The 26314-nt window shown below is 56.2% G+C and overlaps 1 protein-coding gene across 4 annotated transcripts in view; it reads right to left on the bottom strand.

The window, feature by feature from the left end:
* CACNA2D2 (calcium voltage-gated channel auxiliary subunit alpha2delta 2) overlaps positions 1-20964 on the bottom strand; it is a 141961-nt gene extending 120997 nt beyond the window's left edge. For 2 of the 4 annotated variants that reach the window (XM_025375029.1, XM_025375031.1), the window contains exon 1: positions 20578-20964. In XM_025375029.1, the coding sequence (XP_025230814.1) occupies positions 20578-20792 (215 nt within the window). In that variant the 5' untranslated portion in view covers positions 20793-20964. The remainder of the gene's footprint in view (positions 1-20577) is intronic. The other 2 variants (XM_025375030.1, XM_025375032.1) reach the window with 1 other exon arrangement.
* Positions 20965-26314: the final 5350 nt, after the last annotated feature.

Raw genomic sequence — 26314 nt, 5'->3', positions numbered from 1 at the left:
AGGCCACTCCCCCATCCCAGCCTGGAGAAGACTGCTTCCCCCAGCAGTCACTCCAAGCTCCGAAAGCAGCTGAAGCAGGGCTTGGAACAAGACTGGTCCCTCCCCTAGGCCCTCGCCCTGCTGCAAACAGCAGGAAGCTCAAGGCTGCACTCCAGGATGGCGGCATCTCCTGGGCCACCTTCCCTGGGGAGTCCTCTCTGACCACTCCGGTGGATGTCCCTCTGTACCTAGCGCCTGAGTGTACTGAGTGCCTAGATCTAGCCCTGGCTTTTGCAAGACCTTGAACTAGACTTTTCCTATTAGGTTTCCATTTCCACATTTGGAAAATGGAGATAAAGTTCATCATTCCTTTCACCTCCAAGGACCCAAAGAGGAGGTAAGTGGAAACCACAGCCCCACATGTGGGATGCTAGCAGTGATGGCTGCCGCACACACTCATGGCACACAGGCCCATCCAGAAGGCGGGACTGCTCTCACCACAGTCCAGCCTCCCTCCTCAAGCCTGCAGCTCCCTAAGTGTGGGATGGTTGTGCCTCCTCTTTAGACTGTGGCCTCCAGGTGGGCTGCAGCCCCCACTGCACTGCCCCTAGAGACCCAATGCAGCAGAGACCTGGTGGGGTGCCTTGTCCAAGGAGCCCTGGGGAAGGGCAGGGCCTCCTGTGACCAGATCTTCCTTCCTGCTTGTCCATGCAAGAGAGAAGACTCTCAGGTTTTGGCAGCTTTGGGGGCTCAAAGCCCAGGGCAGGACCTCCCAAAGATGACAGGGCTGGTAGACGGCAACAGTCTAGCCGAGGTCACTCACTCCCCAGAGGCCACCTGGGCCACGAGATTACAGTGCCTTCAGATGTGGGAGCAAATCATCACTGGCCTCACACTACAAAGACCACGGAGGGGACACTGAGGCCAGAGTGACAGGGAAGCATGCTTGCTCAGCTGATTCATGGTAGAGTAAGGCTCCCCAGCTAGCCCCTCACCACTTCACAAGCTGGCAAACCGAGGCACAGAACTCAAAGGGGCTGGCCCATCTTCAACCTATTTCTGATTCAGTTGAAGGGACCCTAGAATGAGCAGCATGATGCCTCCAGGAGCACCATCCCCATCTCACCCACTCATCTCATGCACATAGGAGCCAAGGCAGCCCAGTTAGCACAGGGACCTTGGAGATCCTGAGGACCTGGGGAGGGGCAGGTGTTGCCAAAGCATGAATGGGTCCAAAGCCATCTCCCTTGACCACACGTGCCTTGGGACCCTGCCCAGATAATTCCTGGTCCTTCATGAGGTTATTAATTACAGGGCTATCCCTTCCCTTTCTTTACCAAGAAAGAGCTTTTCCTTCTAATTGGTGCTCTGCTGGGAGGCAGCAGTCTGTGCCTTCCCCTCAGACTAACGGTAAGCCATCCTCCGGCATTAATTAGGGCACCAGGTCCAGCCCAATATTTACTCATAGCAGCCTACTGGGTTGCGGGGAGTGAAGGGAAGCAGCACAGCCTGGAGCCAGGTAGCAGCACTACCCAGGAATGGGAGACCCCAGGCGGCCCACTTGGCTCTGCTTCTTGGCTTCTGTGGGTCTCAGTTTCCCTCTCTAACCAAGGAGGGGTAGCCTGAGGCCTCCATGGACCATTTAGGGATCCATATCTCAAGGGATCTGATGGAAGCCCTCCCTGCCTGAGGCCTGAGCCAGTGGTGACAGGCCAGGGATCTCACTGCACTGCCTTAATTCACCTGCAGAGCAGCCAGATCACTACCCACAACCCTCAGAGGGAAACTGAGGCACAGAACAATTGAGTGATGTGCTCCAGGTCACAGAGGTCACAAGCACCTGTCAGGCTGCACATACCTCAACTCAGAACATCAGTTTTCAACGCCCAGCTGCGGGTGTGGCTAAGGGGCCTCTCGAACTGAAAGTGTCCAAAACAAGATCCTGAGAGTCCCTTGGGACCGTCTCCACCTCTTCTCCCCACTCCCTGCCTCTGCTGATGGCAGCTCCCTTGGTTCAGATCAAAGACTTGGGGTGACCTAGAACCCACTTTCTCTCACACCCACATCCAATCTATCAGCAAGTGCTACAGGTTCCACCCTCGCAATGTGCCCGAATCCACCCACTGCCGACTGCCTCCCTGGCCGGGCACTCGTGAGGGTTCCTGCACCTCTGCAGCTGCCAACTCACTCACCAGCCTCCACCTTCTGCCTGGCACCTGCCTCCCCAGTCTGTTCCCTTCTACACAAGGCTGGAGTGCCCTGCTGTCATGTCCCTCCTCTGTCAACTCCGTCGCACTAGGGGAAAGCCCAAGTCCACCCAGTGGCCGCACCCCTAGTAGCCTCCCTGACCTCACCCCTTGGTGTGGTCTGAACACGCCCCTACAGTCCCTGCACAGGCTTCGGCACATGCTGTTCCCTCTGCCTGAAACAGTCTCTCCTCGGAAGTCCAAGGGCCTCTCACTTCCTTCCGGTCTCCATACATACGTCACCTGCTCCGTGAAGACCTCCTTGCCCCTCCATTTGAAATTGCACCCCACCAGCAGCAACTGATCTCCATGTCCCCTCCTGGGGTGATTCTTTTGGCTAGTATTTCATCAGACATTCTCCCTCTTGCTTACTGTTAGCCTCTGCCTTGGGCTGTGAGCCCTGAGCCAGGAGGTTCCTGCTCTCCAGCCTGGAAGAACAGGCCATTTGCTGAGTGAATATACCTCCCCAGAGTCCTGCTGACCTCCCAGCCCTCCTGCCCAGCTTGCGTGTGGCCGGCCACTGAGTAGGCAGGCGGGGTGGGCAGGAGGAGCCTGCGGAGAGGTTGGCAGTGTGGTGGCTGCCCCAGGGCTGGCCCAGGAGGCCCTCCCTTCCCCTGGCTCCTTTCCATATGAATTATTAAGGCTCATTTATGAAGGGCCTGCCCAGGCCTGTGGCTTCCGTGCATAATTCATGGCTCTCCCTGAAGGCCCTGGCGCTGGAGCAGCCACTTCTTCCAGGAAGCAAGAAGAAAGTGCTGAGGAAGAGTGACCCAGACCTGGGCTATCCTCCACTCTATCTCTGCCACCCTGTCCCTAAACACCAGCCACCCAGCACCTGCACCCTCCCCCACCCCCACCCATGGAGCTCTCTCCTGCACACTTGGGTTCTGGTTCCCGGGACCAGAGTCCATGGGCTCTGCGCAGGCTCACCTGCTCCCCTGTCTGTGGCTCGGTTTCCCATCTGTGGACTGACAAAACTGAGCCACCCTAGTGGTTTTCAAACTGCTCCAGCAGCAAGATCATTCACCTTTTATTTTTCTAACAAAAAACTATGTGGAGCCCTAATATGTAACTGGTAAGGTAGTTATAAATATAAATGTATTTTAGAAGGTAGCGCTGTAAAACATGACTCCATATTGAGTAAATAACCATTACAAACGTTGAGGCTGTTCTCAAGTATCTGGATTCAGGGCCCATAGGGACCTCAGTAGCTCCCACCACCCAGCACTCAGTTTATTCCTGTGTTTTGCACTCTACTGAGAAACTCCTAGGATACGGAGACAGGCAACCACACATGATAACAGTGACTTACAGCTCACTATGCAAGGGTGGGGGGAGAACCCTTTCCTGAGGCCCAGGGTAAAACCAGCAACTGCCCTGATAACTGAGGCTCAGGGGTCGCCAAGGTGCCAGCACCAGTTTTCACTGTTTGTGAATTTCTCAGAAGTCTAGAGCTGGGATATAGCAGTAAGCAAGAGGCACTAACAAACCAGCCTGGGCCTCCCAGGGGCAAGGCAAAGGGTCCAGGCCAGGGACACAGTGACAGGAATCTAGAAGGGGAATCCAGGGTTCTCCAGGCCTGGAACCACCCACCCTGGCCACAGACTATGGGCATTTTAGGGTCTGCAACACCTCCTCTCCCCAGCACATTCCCCAGGTAGTCAGGCACGATGGGAACACAAGTCCTGCTCAGGCCCATTTCACAAATGGGTAAGCTGAGGCTCAGAATGATCGGCTCTCAGGAGGTGAACATCGCTGCAGTCCCTGTGTGCCCAGTCAGTGCTAAAATGGGGGAGCCATGTCCAGGCCTCATCTCAGAGAGCACAGTAGGGTTGGGACACCTGTGGAGGTCACCAAGTGGGTCAGGGAGGAACCCAGGAGCTACAGCCTTCTGTTCCTGCCCCATACCAGGAGATGAAGCTGGACTAGAGGTGGCAGGACAGACCCTGTCCATGTGTCACCAACCATTCTGGTCTGATTCGGTGATTCACACACCCCCATCTCCCCTCCTGCACATCCTCCCCACCCCCCAGCATGAGTCAAATCCTCGCTAAGCCACAAATAGCTGTCCTCTGTGTGAGTCCTCAACATGGCCTCCTGCCTTGAGGAAGACAGAGACCCCCTCAAGGTCTTCTGTTCCCCCTCAGAGCAGAATCCTCTGTGGAAGCTTACAGGCCCCCTAAGGACATCCATGTACAGAGGAGAGGCCAAGCAAAGACAGAATTCAACCCATCAAGGCCAGTTTTGTTGTCTGGCCTTGTCCTTCTTCTACCTGGCCAAGTCACCTCTGCCAGGAAGCCTTCCTAGGTTTCCCCCACCCTCTTCTCAAAGCCACAGTTCTCACCACACTTTACCAAGCCTCATCTCAGGCTGGGGCTGCAGTCTAGTCCCATCATCAAGCTTCCTACAGAGCTTAGCTTGGAGCCTGGCCAAAAAGAGTTCTGGAAACACCTGGGGATAAATTTACCGGAACATCTTCCCCCTACCAGACTGGCCTGCCCTGACCACCTCACTCTGCAGTAGGACAGAAGTTGGAAGACAGGGCTGGGAAAGGGGCCCCCACTTCAGCAGGCAGCCAAGCACCAGGGAAAGGCAATGCTGACGTGGAGCGCCTGTGCACTGGGCGCTCCGTGTGATTTCCACTGCAGCGATGGTACCTCGGCCAGGCGCAGGCCAGTTCATGCCCACTTCACGGATGAGCACTCTGAGGCCTGTGGAGATGGTGCAACTTGCCCGGGACCACATTGCTGAACCAGAATCTGAACCCAGTCAACTCAGCCACGGCCCTGTCCCCTAGGCTGTCAGGCCTCCTTAACCTTAAGGTGGACTCCAGTAGCCAAACAGGAAGTTGGTTGCAGGTAAGGGCCGCCCCTCATATACAGCTTTTTCCAACTTTGAGAAGCGGGCTACCTCAGGAACTCACTGCCTCCACAAGCAAGTCAAAGCTAAGTGCAATGGGGAAGTCCTTCCTTATACCCCGTCAGGGCTATCCTGCTGTAGGAACGTTGTCGCAGCAGGGCAGAGCCCCAGTTCCCTCCAATGCCCCCACCAGGGAGCCTGAGCCAGGTATGGGGAGAATGCCCGCTTCCTCTGGGATCTGCTTCTTGCTAGTGCCTGGACCCTCAGAGTATGCCAAGCTGTATGTAAATGGAATGTGAGTGCTCAACCTGCCTTGACACACCATGAACCCGTTACTCTCTGTGGTGAATCCTTTAGCAGTGCAAATCCCCTCTGCAGGCTGTGAGGGATCCACAGCTGCACGAGGAAGGGGCTTCTAGTGTAGCCCCAGTTACCACACCTTTCTGGCCTCCGCAGTCCGAGAGGAGCCACCCTGCCTGGTGAGCCTCAGGATTGGCTTAAGGGGAGGCAGGTGGCTGAACCAGCAGGTCTCATTACTGGCAAAAATACTTTGCAGGTGCTTCCAACTTTCTGTAAATTCCCAACTAGCTTGCTCACTCCCCACCCAGTCAGTCAGTCACTCACTCATGCATTCATTCCAATGGTAACTATGTACCCACTATGGGCACCTGGAAGGGATTTGGCAGCAAGCAGGGCAGATGCAGGCCTGCCCTTGGGAGCCTGGAATCCAAGCAGAGGAAGCTGATATCTGATCCGGATTGCGGCCTGATGAGAAGAAGAGTCCAGCAAGCCTTGGGGACAGGATGCGTGGGATGCATGGGAAGGGGCCTGACCTGGCCGAGGGGTTGGCCAGGTGAAGGTGGCACCACAGAGCAGGAAGCCGATCCAAACGGAGGGCACAGCATATGTAAGGCCCAGCAGTGGGCTCCACACACAGTGATGCCCCATGAGCACCCACAGACTGACCGTGGGCACCAAGGCAGGCTGCTCCCACACCGAGGTCTGCAGAATTCCTACCCTCGTACATGGGAGTACCTCCACACACTGGACGGAAGGGCAGTGAGACGGCTGTGCCCAGGGAAGCGGGGCCTCTTTCAGTGGGAGCTCAGTCTCTCAGGAACTGATTTCCTTCATTCACTCCACAGAAACGAACCAGTACCCGTCACAACTGGGCCCGGGTGCGGAGCCTCCTGGCCCTGGCATCCTGACACTGTCCTATACTTTGTATCTTGCAATCTTGACCCCAGGGTGAGGGCAGCAGAGAGTACTGAGGCTCAGCACAACAAACGTTAGAGGCTGGGGATTTTGTTATTACCCACCCCACCCCACCCCCTGACACCTCTTCCCTCAGCTCCATGGGAACTCCCTCCTGCTGCAGCCCCTCTACCACCCCCCTAGCAAGAAGTGCCAACAAGTGCAAAGCACTCGCCATTTTCCTGGTGTTTTTTGACACGGATATTGTCACTAGAATATCATCTGAGAACAGCACCTGACAGGCAGAAGGTGCTCAAAAAATGCTGGCCGAATGACTGGCTGTTCCATCCTTACAACTATGAAACATAGGAAATGTGATCCCATTTTAAAGATGAGGTAACTGAGGCACAAACAAGGTGACATATGGGGTTCCCTTTATAATCCCCAGAACCAGGCTTTCTACCACACAGCAGGCATATGCATCAGGGCCCACAGCTCCAGGGCCCTCTAGATGGCCCCATGAAGTCCCCATCCTGCTTCTTTTTAGAGTAATGGCCTCCATATGCCACCAGTCTGGAAATCACCTGTGAAATATACTTCCCCCAGCACTGGCTCAGGAACCGAGTAAATGGCTAGGCTTAATGGCCTTTGGGATTGTTCCCCACAACCCCCTCCCCCAGCTGCTCTGTGCCAGGGAAGTTGGGGCTGTGGGGCGCCAGACAGGCAGGGCCACAGTCATGAGGTCTGGGCAGCCCAAGGCGTGGTGGGTGCTAGGAGGCACTGCCCAGGGAAGAGCATCAGAAAGACAGGGGTGGGGCTGCTGGGAGCCTCCAAAACTGGGGCTGGGGCCGGATCTATATGCAAGGCAAGCCTCTCCCTTACTCAACCCCTGCCCCTTGCTTTGTCCCCCATCAATGGCTTATCCATGGAGAAAGGTGGGTCCAGGTGATCTCCCCAGGACCTCCACACCCTGAACGGGGAGGCCCAGGGCCATGGTAATGGCAAGGGACCCTGGGGGCCTACAGCAGGATGTCTCATGGCCCCTTGGATGCTGCTTGGAGCACCAACCATGCATGGTGTGATTTATTTGGCCTCACTCCCATGTCTTCCTAACTGTTTATCTCCCCCATGGACTGAGTGTCCCAAGAGCAGGGACCTAGTTGGCCCTTGGAGACCCCGGAGCCCGCTCAGGGCAACACACAGCTAAGGTGTGGGAGTGGATTCAGGTGGGGAAGGGATGGTCAGGAAGCAGGTCCTGAAAGATGGGCAGGCTGTGGAGCGGGCGGCAGGGCAGATGGGGCATGGGCAAATGTCTATGCAGAGGAGCGGTTTGGAAGGAGCGGGGCAGCCGGCTGGGAAGCCAGGTGATCTCCTTGGGACAAGCCGCCGATTGTGGCAACTGGCTGCATGTACAGGCATTTGGGTTCAGCTGGCTCCCACAGATACCACGGTCAGGACATTGCTCAGAACCAATACACACCATCCCCCGTCCCTGGGAACCTCAGTGCCCCCTTGCTGGGCAGAGGGTGGGGATCCTGTGTTTACCTTCCTATCCCCCTAAGGCCACAGTTGTGTACCCTGGCTCAACTTAGCTGGAAGAGGGGGCTCTAGAAAACATGCTAATGCCTGGGCCCTGCCCCCACCCCATTAAATAATACAGCTCAGTGGGTCTCTGGACTCTCTGGACACCCCCTTCACCTCCCTACCCAGGGCAGCCCTTGGAGGCAGCCCCTGGGCTGGGAAAACTCCTTGCAAAAGCCACAGGAAGACATGTGGGAGTGGCCTATGCCCTCTGCCCCTAGCAAAGCCAGGCTCTGTCCCAGGTCGTTGTGTAAAAGGTTGCTCCATTTTCCACAGTCATGACCAGCTTGACTCCGTGGACACCTGCAGACCATGGGCTCCCTGCTCAGCACACATTTATTGAGTACTTGGTGTATGCTAGCTTGGAGCTCCAGCCAAGGGCAAATGACCACCGCCCCCACCCCTCCCAGGCACACAGCCCCTGAGCAGCCAGGCAGCAAGGTCTATTTCAGGACAAGAATGGGGAGGAGAGGGGCTTGAAGCAGGCTAGGTGGCCTCTGACCCAGACAAGGAAGTCAGGGAAGGTTTCAGGGGACAGTAACTCCAAGTCAAGCACCAAAGGACAGGTAGAGGTCAGTGGGACAACAGGTGGGTCCTGCTTGGGGTTGGTAGGGTCCTTGGCAGCTCATCCAACCTCTCCCCAGCTTCCTCCATGCTGAGTGCATAGTAGGTGCTTGTTAAGCCCCCATGGAAGGAGATGGCTTCCGTTCTGTTGGGCACTCAGTTCTGAGGACAGAGATCCCACTCTGTGCCCACCCCCCATGCCCATCAGAAGCAGCCTGCCTGCTGAGATCTCCACAAGCACCGGTTACAGGGCAGGACAGAGATGACAGTTATACAGACGAGGTGGCAGGGGGAGCACCACTGTCACCTACAGAAGGATCCCTTTCTATGGAGGGTGCTGAGAACAGTGAGGACACTGAGGCTCAGAGGAGGAGGGCAGGAGGCTTGCCCCAGACTACCACAGTGAGGCTAAGGTGGGTTAGGAGGAGACTGGAAGAGGAAGGGCCAAGAGGAGGCCCACAGACCCTGCTGTACAAGCCCCTAGGGTTTCTGGGGCCTGCGCCAGCCAAGGTGTGGCTTAAACAATTAAACATGCTGCCTCCCTCCCCTCAAGTTGCTCTGCCCAGGTACCACTAGGCACAGCCCAGGGGGTGAGGCAGGTATGGAGTGGGGAGGAAGAAGGAGGGTGAAGGATGGAGAGGTGGGAGAATTGAAAGTGAGTTCAGACTACCCTGCCTGCCTACTCTGTGAGCACAGGCGACAGTACCACCAGTTCCAGCATGCGACTGGGAGAAAACCCCAGAAGGAGACCCAGATCAGAGGAGGATCATCAGTCAGCAGACTCACAGTCATGGCCAGTAGAGGCCAGCTTCTTCCTTTCCCTGACCCTTGGACAGCCCCAGAGATCCCTCTTTCCTCATGTGACAGGCTGGGAACACTGGCCAGAGGGGCACCCAATCCAGAAGCAGGACAGAGCCCAGGGTTTACCCCAAGACCTGTGCCCTTGGCTGACCGGCTCCTGAACAGTGCCCAACCTAGACCCAGGATTGGTGCAGAGAACAGAGCCAGAGAGTAATGGGAAGGGCTAGGCTCCCGGCCACGTTGAGCATGGATCTCATCATATTCACCACTGGGTACTGACCAATGACACCCAGTCCTCTGCAGTATGTAGGCAAAAGTATACCCCCACTATAGGCAAGTACACCCCACCCTGAAGCCACCCTCCCCACAAGATGAGAATGAAGTCTCACAGGCAGCACCCAGTCACATCTGGGCCTTCCCCATGGCCATGTCTATGCGTCATTTCCGTGGCTGTGGCCCTCTAAGGCCAGGTCAGCTGCGCTGTTTCACAGCAGCAGGACATGTCCCTCTGGCCATCCTCTTGGCCCACTGATGCCAGCACTATCTTCAGACGTCATCTGAACCCGCAACTCACTGTTGTCCTAAACAGTCTGCCTAGGCCCTGCCTGACCACAGCACAGCACGGCAACTTGAGGGCAGTGGCTGCTCCCCCAAACTCCAGGTTTGGGTCTAGGCTATGCCTCAAGTGCTGAGAGGCCCACGGAAGTGTCCCTCTCCAGGCCTCAGTTTTCCCATCTGTACCACATGGGAGTTAAACTGGACCAACTGGTCCCACAGTTCCCACTGACCCACATCTATAACACAAGTAAGGGTGAGACTATTCTACTGGGAGGGGGATTGGGAGCCAAAAATCTCCTACTTCTGGTCCTGAGGTGGCTCCAAGGAACCTGGGGGCACCAGAGGCCCGGTGAGAAATAAACCCTCCAAGGACGTCAGCCTGGCCAGTAGGGCAGCCCCTACGGAGGGAGAAGCATGGCAGAACACCATGGGAGTGTAGGGACACCCTGAAGGTCCTGTGGCCAGGGGTTGCCTGGAGGAGGTGAGATGCAGGAGGGATGTACGGCACAGGGCTGAGTGTTTGAACCCCAGCACTAGGAGGAATCCTGCCCCTGCCACTTGCCATCTGTGTGATTTTATCCTTTAGCCTGGCTAAGCCTCAATTTTTCTCATCTGTGAAAGTGGGATAAAAATGGACTGACCTAACAAGTATAAAATATACCACCCGGGGCCCAGCTTGTAGTGATTGATATGGTTAAAACAACTACTTCCTTTACAAACATTTCCTTGGCATGGTCACCCGTCCCCTCACCTCCCTTCTCTTCCTTGGCCCCAACTCCCACCTCTCCTCTGACCCGGCAGCAAACATTGCTTCCCCATCCTCCATCACTCCCTGCCTTCTGCAGAATCTCCACCTCCAGCCCAAGGTGACCCCATCCTCAGCTCAAGGGTAAATCCTGATTAGCCTGAACCAATCACAGTGTACTATTTAGATTGCCAGTGATTGGTTCAGAGTGGACATGTGACCCAGTGCCAGCCAATGAGTGTGACAGGAAGTCGGCTGGGGGCTTCTGGGCAAGGTTTCCTCCCCTCTTAAGAGAAACCCAGAGGAGACATGCCTAGTGCCTGGGTGTGCACATGATGCCTGGAGCTGTGGCAGCCATCTTGTTGCCATACAGGAAGTTGGCCAAGGACAGACAGCTACACCAAAAATGAGGCCATCAGGCCGAGCACAGGTGACCACTTGGTCTTTGCCAACAGCCGCATCACACACCTGTTGGCTCCCTGTCGGGATAAAGGGCCTACCATGATGAAAACCCACCACACTAAGGTTCCATGATAAGCACAGAAGCAGCCTCTTGTTGGCAGCCAAATGCGCTCCTCAGACTCAGATCTTGAGGGGGTGGCAGTCAGCTCAATGCCTACTCCTCAAGGGCCCCATGACCTGGCACAGAGCTGGAGGAGGGGCACGGGGCTGGAGGAAGGACCCACAAAGGGCAGGGAGCCTGTTGGTAAGGAAGGCTCCTGCCCAGGGGCCCTGGGCGGAGCCGGCAGCCTGGAGAGGGACACGGTTCACAAAAGCCAGAGGTAGGAAGCCAAAGCTCTTCCCAGGACCTTGAAGTGTCCCAGATAGTCCCAGGGCCAGAGGCTAGAGCCAGCCCAGGCAAGGCCTCAGGGGCCAGCCAGGGAAGTGGGGCTCTGCCCACGGCAGGCTTCTGGGGTGTAAGGTCCCAGCTAGCCCGAAAGGGAGACACTCCAGCAAGCCTTGGGACGGGGGTGGAGGGGGGGTCCAAGGAGAGACACAAAGACTCCCAGGGCCCTAACACACCCACCACGGACTCAGTTCACAAGGAGAAAGGAGAAATGCCCATTTGCAAGGGCCCTTAGCACAGAGGCCTGCTCTGCCAGCTCATTCTCTTTTCTCATAACTGAAGTGGGGGCAGGGCAGGGGTGGGTTGTTTAGTTGCTTGTTTGCTGGAACTGGTGGCAGCACCAGGCCTGACCTTTAAGGCTTCAAATGCAGCGTTTTAGGCGGGGCCAGCAGGAGGAGAACGCGGGCTGCAGAAGGAAGTGATCAAGACTGAAATGCCACATCAGGCTGGAAACTCAAGGCAGAGCACCGGCCTCTACTGTCTCAGGAATACGCCAGCCCCTCCAAGCCCACACTGCCTGGTGACAAAGTTGTCCTTCTCAAGGGGACCCAGAAGGCTTTTGTGTCTCTGAAACAGCACAAGGACATCAGAGTTTGCCCCACAGAAACCCCAGGAGTTGGGGCCTCACACCACATAGACATCTTGCCCTTCGAGTTTGCCAAAGCAGACCTCAACTTGCCCCCCGACCCCATGCCATAGATTTTATTTATTTATTATTCAGTTATTTATAAATGAAAGGCTCTCACTCTGTGTCCAGGCTGGAGTCCAATGGTACCATCACAGCTCCATATAGCCTCAACCTCCCAGGCTCAAGCAATCCTCCCACCTCAGCCTCCTGAATAGCTGAGACCATGGGTGTGCACGACCTCACCTGGCTAATTTTTGTATTTTTTTTTGTAGAGATGGGGTTTCACCATGTTGCCCAGTCTGATCTTCAACTCCTGGGCTCAAGCGATCCTCCCACCTCGGCCTCCCAAAGTGTTGGGATTACAGGCATGAGCCACTGCGCCCGGCCAGATATTTTTATTTAAGAGAAACAGCTGTACATCAGTGCAAGGAAGGCTGCACAGGGAGTCACCCTCCCCACAGTCTATACTGATCATTAGGGATGGGGGCTGGGCCCTGCCCACAGAGTATGTGCAGCCGCAGATATGTGGGGCTTGAAGGTTCCCTTCCCCCATCTTGGGCCTCAGTTTCCCTGTGTATATGATGGTGGCATCAGGACCTCAGGGATTTCTGTGGCTGTGGCATGTTCTTTCCAAGTCAGGGAAGCATGCAAAGCCCATAATGCCCAAGGAGACGGTTGCACCCAGGCTCCCTGCCCCCATAGGAACTCCTCCTGGCCTGTAGGCTCCTGAGACCCTCACATCCACTTCCCAAAATGCCAAGGGCCCTGGACAAATCACAGCACTGACAACACACAGGCAAGTCCTGAAAATTCCAGGAAAGCAAAACTTACGGTTCTCTCAGACATCAGAACCCACAAGAACTGGGTCCACACAGCTACTGGGGCCAGGGCCCATCATAGGGCACCTGGACAGCCTTATTTATGAAGACTCAGTAGACAAAAATCCATCCTTGAAGGAAGTGTCTTCGCTGGAGATGCTCCAGATAGAGAACATCTGGAGGGATCATCCCTCCAGATCATCAAGGGATCACCAAGCCAAAGTTTTTACAGCCCAAATCGTGCCCACGGTGTCTTGCTGCGGGGAGGACCCAAACCCACAGCAGATACTCAAGGGCTGCCAGTCTCCTGCCCTTCAGTGTGCAAATGAGAAGCACCCACTCTGAAAGGGAAACATGCCAGCCCAAGGTCACACAGCAAGAGCTTCCCACTCTGCCTGAGCCCGGGCTCCACACCCACCCTCCAAATTTTCCACACGGGGAAGGGCTGTTTGCAAAGATGCTTCACTTCACAAAGGACTCACGGAGCAACTCTGAGTCCCAAGTCCTCCAGTGAATCCAAATACCATTCAATTTGCAAAAATTTGAATTACAAGGACGCAGCCTCTGTTTCCTTTGCAGACTGTCATCACGCCAGTTGGTAGAAGATCAAACTTTCCAGCTCAGCCTTAACTCAGGCTGTTTCTAACATAAAAGTTTGCAAAACACTGTTCCTAACAATCAGGATGCTTTATTTCCTACTGCCAGTGTTTGCCCAGCCGAGCCCTGGCATTAACCTCAAAGGCGGGTGGTGAAGGTGGGCACTAGGAGCCCATTCTGGCCACAGAGATAAACAACACGTGTGCCTGCACTACATAGGCTCCCAAGCACATGCCCACATTTGAATTCATATGCACACACACGCACACACCTACTACTGCCTACACGAGAATGCCCGTGCACACACACCTACACACATGCATCCATGTTTGAGTACAAACACACGCACACAAGTGGGTATAGGCACAAGCATGCTTAGATATGAACACATCTGACACATGCACACACACGAACACACAGGTGTAGACACGCCCACATACAAGCTGACATGTGCACACAGGCAAAGGCAAGGGCCAAGCACAAGAGGAAAGACTCACAAACCACAAGTGGGTCCCAAGTGCCTGTAGGGCCTGGATGGGAGCTGGGTGCTATGGATGAGGGGACAGTGGCTAGCACTTGGAGTGCAGGCCCAGCTGGACTGCAAATCCCCCTAGATCCAGTCGGGATCCACACGCCCTTATCACAGACTCCCGAGGGCCAGGCCCATCCCTCACGGTCTGTCACACCCCAACCCTATGTGGCAGTACAGCCATGGAAGCCCTGTTTTACAGAAAAGGCTCCAAGACCCAGAGAGGCTGTGGAAGTTCCCAAGGTCACACAGCTCTTGAGAGGTGTGGCAGAGTCTCAGTGCACAGGAAGAGGGGGCTTGTTCAGAAAGAACTAGCCAGCAGGAGGCAGGCATCAAAGGGGAAGAAAGAGGCCCAGGGTCTAAGGGTGGGGGAGACAGGCAGAGGGAGTCACTTCTCACCCTTTTCACCCACCCCTTCCCCTTTCTTTAATGAGGATCATTTCCCTGGTGGGAGAGATGGATACTGATCAGCAGGAAAGGCTTCCCATGCCCCTCCCTCTCTGCTAAACAATTAGGCTGATCAGAGCTCAAAGCGGGTCAATCTGAAAAGCAGCCATGAGACACCCAAGATATGGCCAAAGGAGGACGGGAGGTCCAGGTACCCTCGCACTGGAAGAGATAAGGCCCAGCGGCCACAGCTAAAGCAGGGCGTGGTGAGGAGCAGGAAGACCCCAGATCTATCTTCTTAGGGCACTGGAATGTCAGAGTTGGAAGGATCCTGGAAGAGAGGAAACTGAGGCCCAGGGGGAGGAGGGGTTTTGTCCAAGGTCACAAAGTAAGCTACCCAACTGAGAAGATCAGGCTGGGCTTGCCCTTGACAGAGGCCCCCTGACCTAAGATGGGGGCTTTCAGAACTCGTTTGTGAAGATTCTCCCCACCTAATCCCAGCTAGACAGTCTCCTAGTTTGTGAGGCTCTCCCCTCACCAGGCTCAGTCACGGGTAACAGTGGTGGCTGGGGACCCAGCAGGGCCAGACCAGATCCAGAAGGAAAAGCACTGTGGGGGCCCAGGTGAGAGGAGTGGGACCAGGACCAGGAATACCAAGCCAACAGCCTGAGTCTTACAGTGGCAGGGCAGGGCTTGGCTGAGTCTGCCCCTTAGGTCCTGACCGTATGTAGACTTGAATGACAGAACCTTGACTCCTTTAGGGAGGCACCAAGAGACCCCTGTGGGGACCCTGCAAGCCAGCAGGACCATCTCAATCTCTGTGGTCACCTGCACTGCCCCCTCCTTCTGCCCTTAGCCACAGGCAGCTCTGGAGGCTCTTCAGGTTACACAGGACAAGAGAAGAAGGGAAGGGAAAAAAAGCAAAAACCACACACACACTTCCCTCAGGGAATACGAATATTGATTCTGTAGCTTCTTGTTTAGATAGTAGGCACCAGAAAAAAAAAAAAAAAACCTGACATGAAGAGAATCTTCCCAGTTGGCTGGAGGGCTGTAGCCAGCAATGGGAAAGCCCCTCACCCTCAGCATGTCCTCCCTAGGCCTGAGGCCCGCAGCCCAGTCACTTAAAGACATGGCACCAGGTCTAGAGGCAAATCTCTGCATGGGAGTGGGGTAGGTGGCTGGAAGGGGGAAGAGAGGGAAAGACCACTCCTATCCTACAGGTAACATCACACTGCCAAACAGGGCTCAGGCCCACCTGCCTTGACTCCAAACTTCCACTGCCCCTTGGAGAGTTTCCTAGCAACGAGCCCTTGAACGCTGGTTCCCAAAGCCCCCAAGTCCCACCCGTCCAGATGGCATGAGGCCCCCCAAGCATCTATAAGATCCTAGCCCTGTGAAGTCCCCTCAGACCTGGCAAAACTGCCAAGGGACTAGAGAAGCCAGCCTCAGGTTTCCACGAACAACCCCTAGCCCCACCCCCACCTCCATGACCTTTCTCTCCGGAATCAGACTGGAATCTGGAGAAGGAAATGGCATCTCATCTCAAGATGAAGCCCCTCCTGTCCTCCACCTCTCCACACAGAGCAGGCCTGGCCCATAACTCAAAGCTCGGGGAAGGAAAGCTCTGGGCTGGGGGTGCTCCATGATGGCCTGTGTATACGTGGGAGGTAGATGGAGGTCAGCACTGGGGCTATAAGCACTGGGGCTGGCAGGGCAGCTTCGTGCCAAGGAAGGCCCCTCAGGGTTGCCTGAGACCCAGAGGAGGAAAGAGAGACAGATGGGGCAAAGTCACAGCTGGAAGCCCCAGGCCCAACTCTCACATCCTAGGCCTCTTCATTTTCTTCCCAAAGATTCAGGCTTCAAGCCCCCCTCCACTTCCTGGGCCCACTGCCCAGATGTCCCTAGCCCTCTGGCTGGGCAGCCAAGTGTCTGACACATCCATCCTTTCCCAGCCCTGCCTCTCATGGTTGTGGGCTTTAAGCAGGTCCCTTCATTTTTCTGAGGTCAGTCTCCCCATCTGGAGGATGGACATGACCACGGGCTCTGAGATCAAGGCACTAATGTGGTTGAGGGGACTGGCCTGGGCTCAGTAAGGGAGATCACCATTAGCCTAGAGATGTCCCCCACCACAGTCAAGCTGTGTTGCAGGGGGTGAGAGAGGGAGGTGGCCCAGTGTCTTCCTCAAGGAGGTAGAATCTGACGTGGGTGGGCACAGCCTGATAGAGTGGCACAGCCCAGAGCTGGGATGGGAAGGCCTCTGGAAGGTGCAGGTGTGAGACCTTGAAGGAGGGGATCTAAACCCGAGAAAAGAGCACAGTCATGGCAGGGCAGCATGAGCAAAGCAGAGAGACAGGTGGCCACCCAGCCTGTGGGAGCCCTGGAGACTGGCGAGTCTCGCAGTGAGACTGGCTACCGCACGGCTGCAGCATCTGGGCTTAATGCTAATGTTAACAGTGGCAGCCATGGCACCTGATGGAGCCCTCCCTGCCCACTAGAGGCGGCATCGTCTCTTGTTAATTCTCACCACCAGCCTCTTAAGCAGATTCTATCATTTCAATTGTTGAAACTAAGGCAAGGTCATCCCAATGGAGCCTGCAAAGTCTACAACTGACACCCAGCATGTCCCCAAACTACATCCTCCCAGGAGCTGGCAGTGTCCACCCATACACATCCAAGGTGCCAGAAGCTGGCAGTGCCCACCTGCACACAGGCAGAAGGAGAAGAGGATACTCTCTGCAGAAGTCCACTTAGAGGCCAGCTTCACTCTGGAGTCAGTCTCTCCAAGGGGACATGAGTGTGACAAAGAATCTGGAGTGAGATTCACCTGCAGACTGTGAGGGGATTCATCCTATAATGAGCTTCCTCCTTTCTCAGGGGTTAGTCTGGCACAGTTGACCAAAAGGAGGTGCCTGATAAAGATGGAGTCCAGGGGAACAGCAGCCAAGGGTCCCCTCAAAGTCCTCCACACCAGAGGGCTGTGAGCACCTGGCAGCTCTGCATCTCAGTGATGGCAGCAGCGGCTGGGAAGCCTTACCCCTCCCTCCTGCAAAAGCTGCGGCAGGTTGTTGGGAAGATGGGGGACCCAGATGTGTGATGCTGCCTCCCTCCAACAGGGAGAGCCACAGGGAGGTGGAGACAGGGGCTGGAAGGCCCAGACAGACACACGTCACCCACCATTAACCATAGCTAGACTGACGCATGCCCTGTTGCAGGCACTGCTCCCCATGTGTCCACTCAGGAGAGGAGCACGTACTCTGGTTGTCATTAATCTGCTGGTGGTTCAAACCCCTCAGGCCCCTCACTGCTTCTGCCCACCCTCACAGGCAGGGAGATGCTAGCCAACACCATTGCTGGAGCAGAGCTGGGCTAAGAGGGTACAGTCAGGTGGGCCAGCTTAGCCGGGTGCTCCACCCAGCACTCAGCCGGGACTCCACAGAGCAGGGGACAGAGAAACCCGGGGGCCCCAGAGAACGGGGCACAGAGGCCCAGCCCGGAGGACAAAAGTGGCAGACAGGGAAGGATAGGTACAGCTTGATGAAAGACTCGAAGAAGGAAGACAGGGGAGAAGGGAGGGAAAGACACAAGGGGAGGCAAAGCAGTGAGGGCTGCCCCTCAGCCAGCGGCGGTGGCCTGATGTTGGGGAGGGCATAATTGGAAAGAGGAGGAGGCAGGTGAAAAGTGTGCTCAGACTCAGGACCCCCACACCCAGCCAGACAAGTGCACACACGTGTGCATACATGCGTGCACACATGTAGCCTCCTCCTTGTTTGAAACTCTGAATCAAGGTCCAGGTAAGGTGAGAGAGCCCACCCCCTCTGCCCTCAAAAAATCCCCAGAAGCCCTGTCCTCCCTTCAGCGGTAACCCCTCTGCCCTTCTCAATCCAGCAGCAGCCTTGGTCCATTTTGCCTGGTGGGCAGAGAGCCATGCTGCCAGAGAGCCATTACAGAAATCACAGCTAGCGGACCCCAAACCCACACGTGCTTAAAATCCAGTAGCTTGTGAAGCTGGGCCTCTTTGCACTGGCAGACACTAACAAGAAAATGACTTTCTCATTGAGGGCCTTCCCCACTGAGGGGTTGTCACTCCAGTGCCATGAAGCTGGGTTCCACTCTTCTCCTTGGAAATCCACCTGTATCAAAGTGTCATCGCAGCCTGGTCACACTGACCCAGCAGAAGGTTCTGGAAGGCCACCCATCCCTGAGCAACCCCACAGAACCTTCTGGCCCCAATGACAGCCTAAACCTTTCTTATCAGTTCAACAAAAGCACCAGTTCCACTGGCCATGGTCATGTGTGGGGAGCTTCAAGATTCCCTCCCCTTCCTCCCTCCAAGGATCAATGGGCATCCTCATCTGCGGGACCAGGGCAGCTGAAGGGCGCTGGCTGTCACAGCAAACCCTCTGTGTCGTTGTACCATTGGTCACCTCCCCCTGGACCCTCAGAGCGGCACAGACCCCACCCCACCTCCACCCTCATTCTCTAATTATGGTTTTCAAGACATGTCCCAAACCCTCAAATTAGCTCCAACTATATGGACAAGAAAAGAGCGTCCAGCTGGAAATGTGCCGCGGCTGTCACACCCGTCTCCCCATCTTCTGGCTGGGGACAGAGGGACAGGTGTCTACTCTGGTCAGGGTCTTACATCGGCCTTCTACAGACTCGTGCAGGCCCAGAAGCCATCTGACCAACTGCACGTTGCAGGGAAAGGGAGTGAGGTCGGGTGAGGTGGAAAAAGACATCTACTTAAACCTTCACTCAAGGAGCTATGAAACGGCTAAGAAAAAAATAATTGTGGCTTGGATCGTGCTGGGCTTTGAGGAAGAAAGAACAACAACAAAAAAATGCTTTTGCTCTTTTTAAGCACTGTGATTGAAGTCCATTTCCATCACAGCAAATGAAAGACAAAAATGCACCCACCAGCCCTGAACTTCCATACGATTACTTTCTCCCTGGGCACCCCACACACACACACATATGAAAAATCCAGACAGTTGACAGAGGACACGTCCGTGCAGCACCTGTAATTTGCCAACTGATCACCCGCCTGAGCACAGCCAGGCTGTGCTGATGACAAGACAGAGAGAGAGACCCAGAGAGGCGCTTTTCCTGAGTTTGTTTTTCCCTCATCTTAGAGAGCCTACGAGCCGGAGTCGGCAGGTTTTGTAGCAGAACCAGGGGCTCTTACCCTTGGGCAGAGCTGGTCTAAATGACGCAGAGCCAGCCTCTCCCTTTCCCTGAAGCCAGACCCTTCCCCTTGGCCACCAGCAGCCCGACGACTCATGCCCCAATCTCCAGGCCAGGACACTAGTGAAGAAGTCCAGGGACAGGTGGCTCCTCAGACCCGGAGACAGATAACAGAAGCAGGGTGGTCACCGTGCCCCAAAGGGGTGTCTGGGCACTGACATAGGGCTGAAGCACAGTGTCAGGAAACTGATACGTCCTAAAGGCCACATGCACTGAACATCCACTCCCAGCCCCAGACACATCGGGCTAAGCTCACCGGGAGGAGACAACCCGAGTTTGCTGGCTCTTGGGGAGGAGGAGAAGGCTCAGAAGGACCAGAAAACCTGCGGAAGCCGGCAGAGCCAGGAGAGGCTATTATCCTGTTGGCAGCAGCAGCAGGCGCAAACAAGGGTCCTTCCCACCATTCACCTCCGCCCGGACCCCAACGCCTTCACCTCCCAACTGGGCTTTCCAGGGGACTCTCTCCTCAGGTAGAGGGGGGACCAAGAACAGGGGACACTGCCTCTGTGGTACTGGCCACAGCAAGAAGGTGCTCGCATCCTTGGCATACAGATCCCCACTAAAGGAAAAGGCCCTTGAAGGCAGGTGTGGAGATGTCCCTCATCTCTGGGTGTAAAGCGCCGGGTTCCCACCAGGGAGGGAACGTGGGGCAGATGCGCGGCTCCAACTCCGCCGGGCAGGGGTCGCTGGCCGCCCCCTCACCCAACCCGGGTTTCCCTCTCACCGGGTCAGCGGCAGGGGAATCAGCAGACAAGCTCGGACCCCCCTCCCTACGCCTCCCGGGGCTTGAAGATCTTGCCTTGCCTCATTTGGGGGATTTGGGGGAAGCAGGGGCACCACGGGGAAGTTTCACGACGCAGCCAGAGCGCCTGGACCGCTGCTGCCAGCCTTCGGGGCTTGGGGCCGCTGCCCCCGGGCACAGCGGGCAGCCGGACTCAGCGCCTCTGCCCTGGCGCGGGGCGCAGGGAAGGAGCAGCGCGGGGCGCAAGCCACTTACGTGTGCTGCTGGGGGAAGCTGTAGGCAGAGGCGCCGGGGGCGGCGAGCAGCGGTAGAAGCAGCAGCGGCGACAGCAGCAGCCACAGCGGGCGCGGGGGCCCGGACGCCGGGCGCCGGGCGCCGGGGCCGGGCTGGGGGCCGCAGCCCGGCCAGGGGCACGCAGTCTGCGCTGGGCCGGGCCGAGAGGCGCCGCAGGTCCGAGCCGGCACCGCCATGTTTCCATTCAAGATGCGGCGCCGCGGGGAGGGGGGGGCAGTGGCGGCGGCGGCCGCGGGGTGGGGGGGCGCGGGCGCGGGCGGCGGGCGGTAACTCGGCCTCTCCTCCGCCGCCGCCTTCTCCGCGCGGGGCCTCCGGAGCTGCACCGGCCGGCCGCAGCGCCTCTGCGGGCTGCGCGCTGCGATCTCCCTGCAGCGCTGGCTCCAAGCGCTCTGAGCGCCCGGCCCGGGACCTGCGCTCAAATAGCAGCCGCCGCCGACCTGCCGGCGCCGCCCTCTTCTCTGCCTCCCTCCCGCTTCCCCGGCCGGCCCGCCCCCGCGCGCCCCCGCCGCGGCCACGCGCCCACCCGCGCCCGCGCCCGCGCGCCCCTCGTCCCCGCGCAGCCCGAAGGCTGCCCTACTGACTTGGGCGTCCTGCGCCCCAGCCGCTGTACGAGGCCCCGGGTGCGACCCCGCCCCCACGCCTCAGACCCTGCCGCTCCTCTCCACCCAACCCGCGGGAAGAGACCCGGGCCCCGCGGCCCAAGGCAGGAGCATATGTGACCTTTCTGGGGGCTCGACCTTCAACAGGCTTAAGGCCTGGAGTCACAGGTTTAATGGTGGAGTGACAGCTTCAGCGGAGACCAGAGAAGGAGGCATGCTGAACTCAACAGCCCCCGTGGCTCTAGCTATCTTCAAGATTTCTCTCTGTTGGGGGCTTGAACGCCCGGCTGCTGGCAGAAAGGGCCTGGACCTCCTGGTTCCCTAAGCAGAAACCTGGGCCCGGCTGTACGGTTGTTGGGGACTGGGGACGCGGCAGGATGCAGCCCTCTGCAGCCACTTGCTTCGCTTCCCTGGGCTGAACAGGCACTGTGTGCTGGCCAGTCCCAAGCCCCAGCTCCCGGGGTTTGCACAGCCTCTTATTTAGATTCTTCCAGAGCCAGGAAGCTCATGTCTGCACAACCCAGTCCTTTCTGTCCTGGAGGCCCCTGGCTCTTCCCTGCTGTGGGGAGAAGACTGGGGCTAGTGTCAACCTTAACTCCACAGCTTGTGGCCCTGTCAGAGTCTCAGTGTCAGAGTCTCAGTGTCCTCGCTTGTGAATGCTTGTGTGGGTGCCCACTCCCATTTCCAGGATGAAGTGAGAATGGGGAAAATCGCTTGGTAAACTGAAGCATTCAAAATGAGGGAAGACCATCCCTAGGATTCTATTGAAGTTGCTCTGGAACCCAGCTCTGCCTCTGGTGCAAATAGGATGAGAGAATGCTCCCCACCAATTTGACACAGGGCAGGACCCCCTCAGCAATAACTGCCCACAGACCTGGCCTATCACGAGGAATGAGGGATAGTAACCAGCTGGGCAGGATGTTTCAGAAACATCCAGACGCCCCACCTCATGGTATCAGTGGCTCTCCTGTCACCCACTCACAAGTCAGCCCAAGGAGGGCTTGCAGTTGAGAGGGAATAGTAGCCCCTGGACAGAAAAGGGTAGGGGTAGGGGCTGGAAATAGGGCCCAAGACAACCTTCCCTTGCTGCCTAGTCCTGCCTTGGCTCCTCCAATCCCAGCAAACCAGGGCTTGACAGGGAACAGTTTCCTTCATTTCTTGGAGTGTCCTCCTTCCTTGACCTGAATGAACCTTCAGGGGCCAGACTGAGGTTTGCCAGCGATCCCAAACCGTGAGACCCCAAAAACAGTATCAGAGGAAGGCAACACAGGGACCAGGGGCCTGGTGAACAGGTGGAACCTGATGGACTATGGGAGACGATAGTCCAGCTCTATGGGGGAACAAGCAGGGTCCTCACTGAGCCAGTTGCCCCCCAACCTCTGGACACAATGGGAGGGCAAGGGGGCAGGGGATTCTGCCCAGGAGTCGACAAGCGTGAGCTAAACAGCCACTCTCCCAGCCCTGCCTGCTGAGACCTGTCCCCAGCATCTCTGTCTTCCTTATGCCCAAGGTAGGGCTGGCCTGTGATATCCTCTCTTACCTGCTTGCTGGACAAATACTACCTGTGCCCGTGGCCCTAGGGGACCAGCATAAAGGACATCATTCCTCTTGGGTGCCCTGTCGGGGGCGGGTGACTTCCCAAGGCAGACTCTGCAGTGGCCTGAGAAATGTGAGGGCCAACCTCCCTGCCCTCCAACACCAGGGTAGCAGCACTATCCCCAAAGTGCCCAGGCCATCAGGCACATGGAGTCAGTCTAGGAACAGCGGGTGGGTTTTGGCAGTTGGGCATTTCAGTTCTAGCCTCCACAGATGTGCACCTAATTGAGGCCGCTGGCGCCAAGGGAAAGGCGGGAGATTTTGGTTGACAGGCCGTTAAAGGAAGACAAATAAGGAGGGGAGGTAATTAAGAGTAAACGAGTGGTAAGTGTTTACGCATTACAACTTTTGAGGCTCACAACATCCTCGGCCCTCTTGGCGGCTGGCTACAGCCACACATTAAGATCTTAGGAGAAAAATTTGAACCTTCACAAGGAATAGGGGGACTTCCATGGCAGGCACATTGGTAAATTGGGTAGGAAAGGCCTGGGGCTGCCCACCTGGCCCAAGTTGCCTGTGCTGGAAGACGTAGGGTAGCAGGGGCAGGTGAAGCTGCAGTAAGCAGAGAGGGCCCTGGCTCTGACAGGGGGCCTGGTAGGTGCCAGCTCAGCAGGTCAGAAGAGACTGACAAAGCCATAGGGAGAACCTACTATGTGCCAAGCAGGCCATGGGCTCAGTTGTGCCACTCGAGGGAAGAGGAAACCCATCAGGAACATCCAGGATGCCTGTGGAGGCAAGATTCTCGCCCTAGCCTGCCTCGTATCCAGTCGCACATTTTACCAACAGGCTGGACAGCTCCTTATTCAGAAAAAAACTCCTGCCTCGGACTTTACTCCTGCAGTTCCTCCTGCCTGGAACACTCTCTTTTGCCTCTACCATTTGAACTCAAGATATTTACGAGCCCATTAATACACTTATACCAGGAAGCCTTCCTGGGATACTACTACCCCCAACTGGATGGGCCTCCTCCTCTTGGTCCTGTCCCTCTGCTTCCTGCCCCAGCCAGTAGTATGCTGTGGCCTCTGCCTTGGGTTCAGAAACACACCTGCACTCTGGACTCTTTTTTTTTTTTTGAGACGGAGTCTCACTCTGTCGCCAGGCTAGAGTGCAATGGCGTGATCTCGGCTCACTGCAACCTCCAACTCCCTGGTTCAAGCAATTCTCCTGCCTCAGCCTCCTTAGTAACTGGGATTACAAGCACCCGCCACCACACCCAGCTAATTTTTGTATTTTTAGTAGAGACAGGGTTTCACCATCTTGGGCAAGATGGTCTTGAACTCCTAATCTCGTGATCCACCCACCTTGGCCTCCCAAAGTGCTGGGATTACAGGCATGAGCCACCACGCCCAGCCCACTCTGGACTCTTGTCAAGCTGAGCCCTGAAGGTCCCTAGTCCTTGTCACTCCCTCCAGGCCTCAAGCAGTGCTTAGCCATGGGAGGGCCCAGGAAGTCTTAACATATAGAATCATTTGGGGCCAGGCATGGTGGCTCATGCCTGTAATCCCTATCATTACAGGAAGCCCAGATGGGTGGATCACCTGAGATCAGGAGTTCAAGAGCAGCCTGGCCAACATGACGAAACCCCTTCTCTACTAAAAATTAAAAAATAAAATAAAATAAAAATTAGCTGGGTGTGGTGGCCGCCGCCTGTGGTCCCAGCTGCTCAGGAGGCTGAGGCAGGAGAATCGCTTGAACTTGGGAGGCAGAGGGTGCAGTGAGCCGAGATTGTATCATTGCACTCCAGCCTGAGCAACAGAGCAAGACTTTGTCTCCAAAAAAAACAAACAAAAAAAAGAATCATTTGATGGCATGTGGCATGTCAAGGAGCCCAGGGGTGTGCCCAAGAAGGGTGGTCTGGCCTGGGCATGAGGTGTGTCAGCTTTGATATCAGACATCACAGGTTGTGTAAACAAATCATTTTGCCTCTGCGAGCCCACTTCTTCATCCATATAGTGGGAGACACCCCATGTGGCAGGGATAGTCTGAAGACCCAAAGCATCTAACACCCTGAGGGAAGACTTGGTACTCAGCAAGGGCTTAGCGAAGGGGAGACAACAGACTCGGCCATCCCAGCCATCCCCAAGAAGGGCAGGCCCTGTATGCAGACAGACAGGGAAATACTCCTGGAAAAGGGGGAGGGATTCCAGCTCAGTCTTGCAAGGTGAATAGGTTGGGATGGGCATATTAGGGAAGGGAGGAGGGGACATTCTTTTGGGTGAGCATGACTTGAGCCAACATTTGCCCTTCTGAGCACTGTTTACCCAGCTCTGCCTCCACCTGGGCCCGTTGAACTGGCTCCAGCCTTGGCCAGTGTTCTGTTGTCCCTGCCTCTTTCAGCCCACTCTAACATACCTATTCTCTGCCTTCTTTGGGCTGTACTCCGTGGTCCCCAAGGGTCCCCAGCTGGGATTCATTCCACGTGTGGGCTGACTACCAGCACTTGCACCTGCCAGTGGCTGCCATGGCTAGCCCATCAGTTCCTTGCAGATACCCAGGGATGCAATGCTCCCCAAAATGCCCCTGTCTGAGCATGGTGCAGATGCTTAGTGGCCTCCAGATGCAATCAGGCAGAGACCCTACCTCTGGACATGTCAATAATTTTTCAAGGATCCTTGGCGCATTATCAACGGATGGGCAGTTTAGTACCATTTACTGTAATGTATGGAAGGGGCTGGAGTTTAACCCTTTCAGGCATTGCAAGCTATCACTACCTGCACATCAAAGTTAGGGCCAAGTCCCAGGTTATAAACAGTCTGAACCTATAGGACCTCCTCATTAGAAAGAGGGGAAACTGAGGCCCGGAAAGGGGAGGAGACTTGCCTGAGGCTGCCCAGTGGTCAATGCAGATCAGAGTGTGGAGCTTTGAGTCTGGAGACCTGGGTCATCATCCCAGATCTATCTCCCTATGAACAAGGATAAGCCAGTCAGAGCCCCCAAACCACGCGTCTTGATGTCCCCATCCTGGCCTCTGAAGGGAAGCCCATAACCCAGCATTGGGCCATGGGGAAACCATGCCTCCCTGTACTGCAGTGGAAGCCCCCTGGTTAGACCTCCATCATCCCAAGAGTCACGGAACTCAGATTATTTGAGCAAGGGAGGATGCTGGTTAATTGAGTAGGTTCTAGCAAGTATAAGAGGCTTGATCCTTGGCCCCTGGGAGCTCCCCACTTGGTGGGGCAATGTGATACACAGGAAAAACATGGTGAGTACCTCAAACCACACATAATTACACCATGTCGGGGAAAAACAGCAAGTGGTCCCTCAATGTTCTGAGGAGGCCCAGGTGATCAGGGAAGGCTTCCTGGACAAGAGGACCTTGAAACTGGCACACAAGGGTAGGAAGGGCTTGGACAAATGGATGGCTGGAAGTGGGAGAAAAGAGTGTCCCTGGCAGAGGGTCAGAGCAAAGGTCTGAGACAGAAGTGAGCTGGCCCTCTTCCCTGGGGACAGGCACAGCTCCCCTGGGGTGTGTATGCCTGAATAAGTGAGCTCCTGGCAGAGGC

The sequence above is a fragment of the Theropithecus gelada genome, chromosome 2 (genome assembly GCF_003255815.1).
Source record: "Theropithecus gelada isolate Dixy chromosome 2, Tgel_1.0, whole genome shotgun sequence".
Taxonomy (NCBI): domain Eukaryota; kingdom Metazoa; phylum Chordata; class Mammalia; order Primates; family Cercopithecidae; genus Theropithecus; species Theropithecus gelada.
This window is presented reverse-complemented; position numbering and strand designations above follow the sequence as displayed.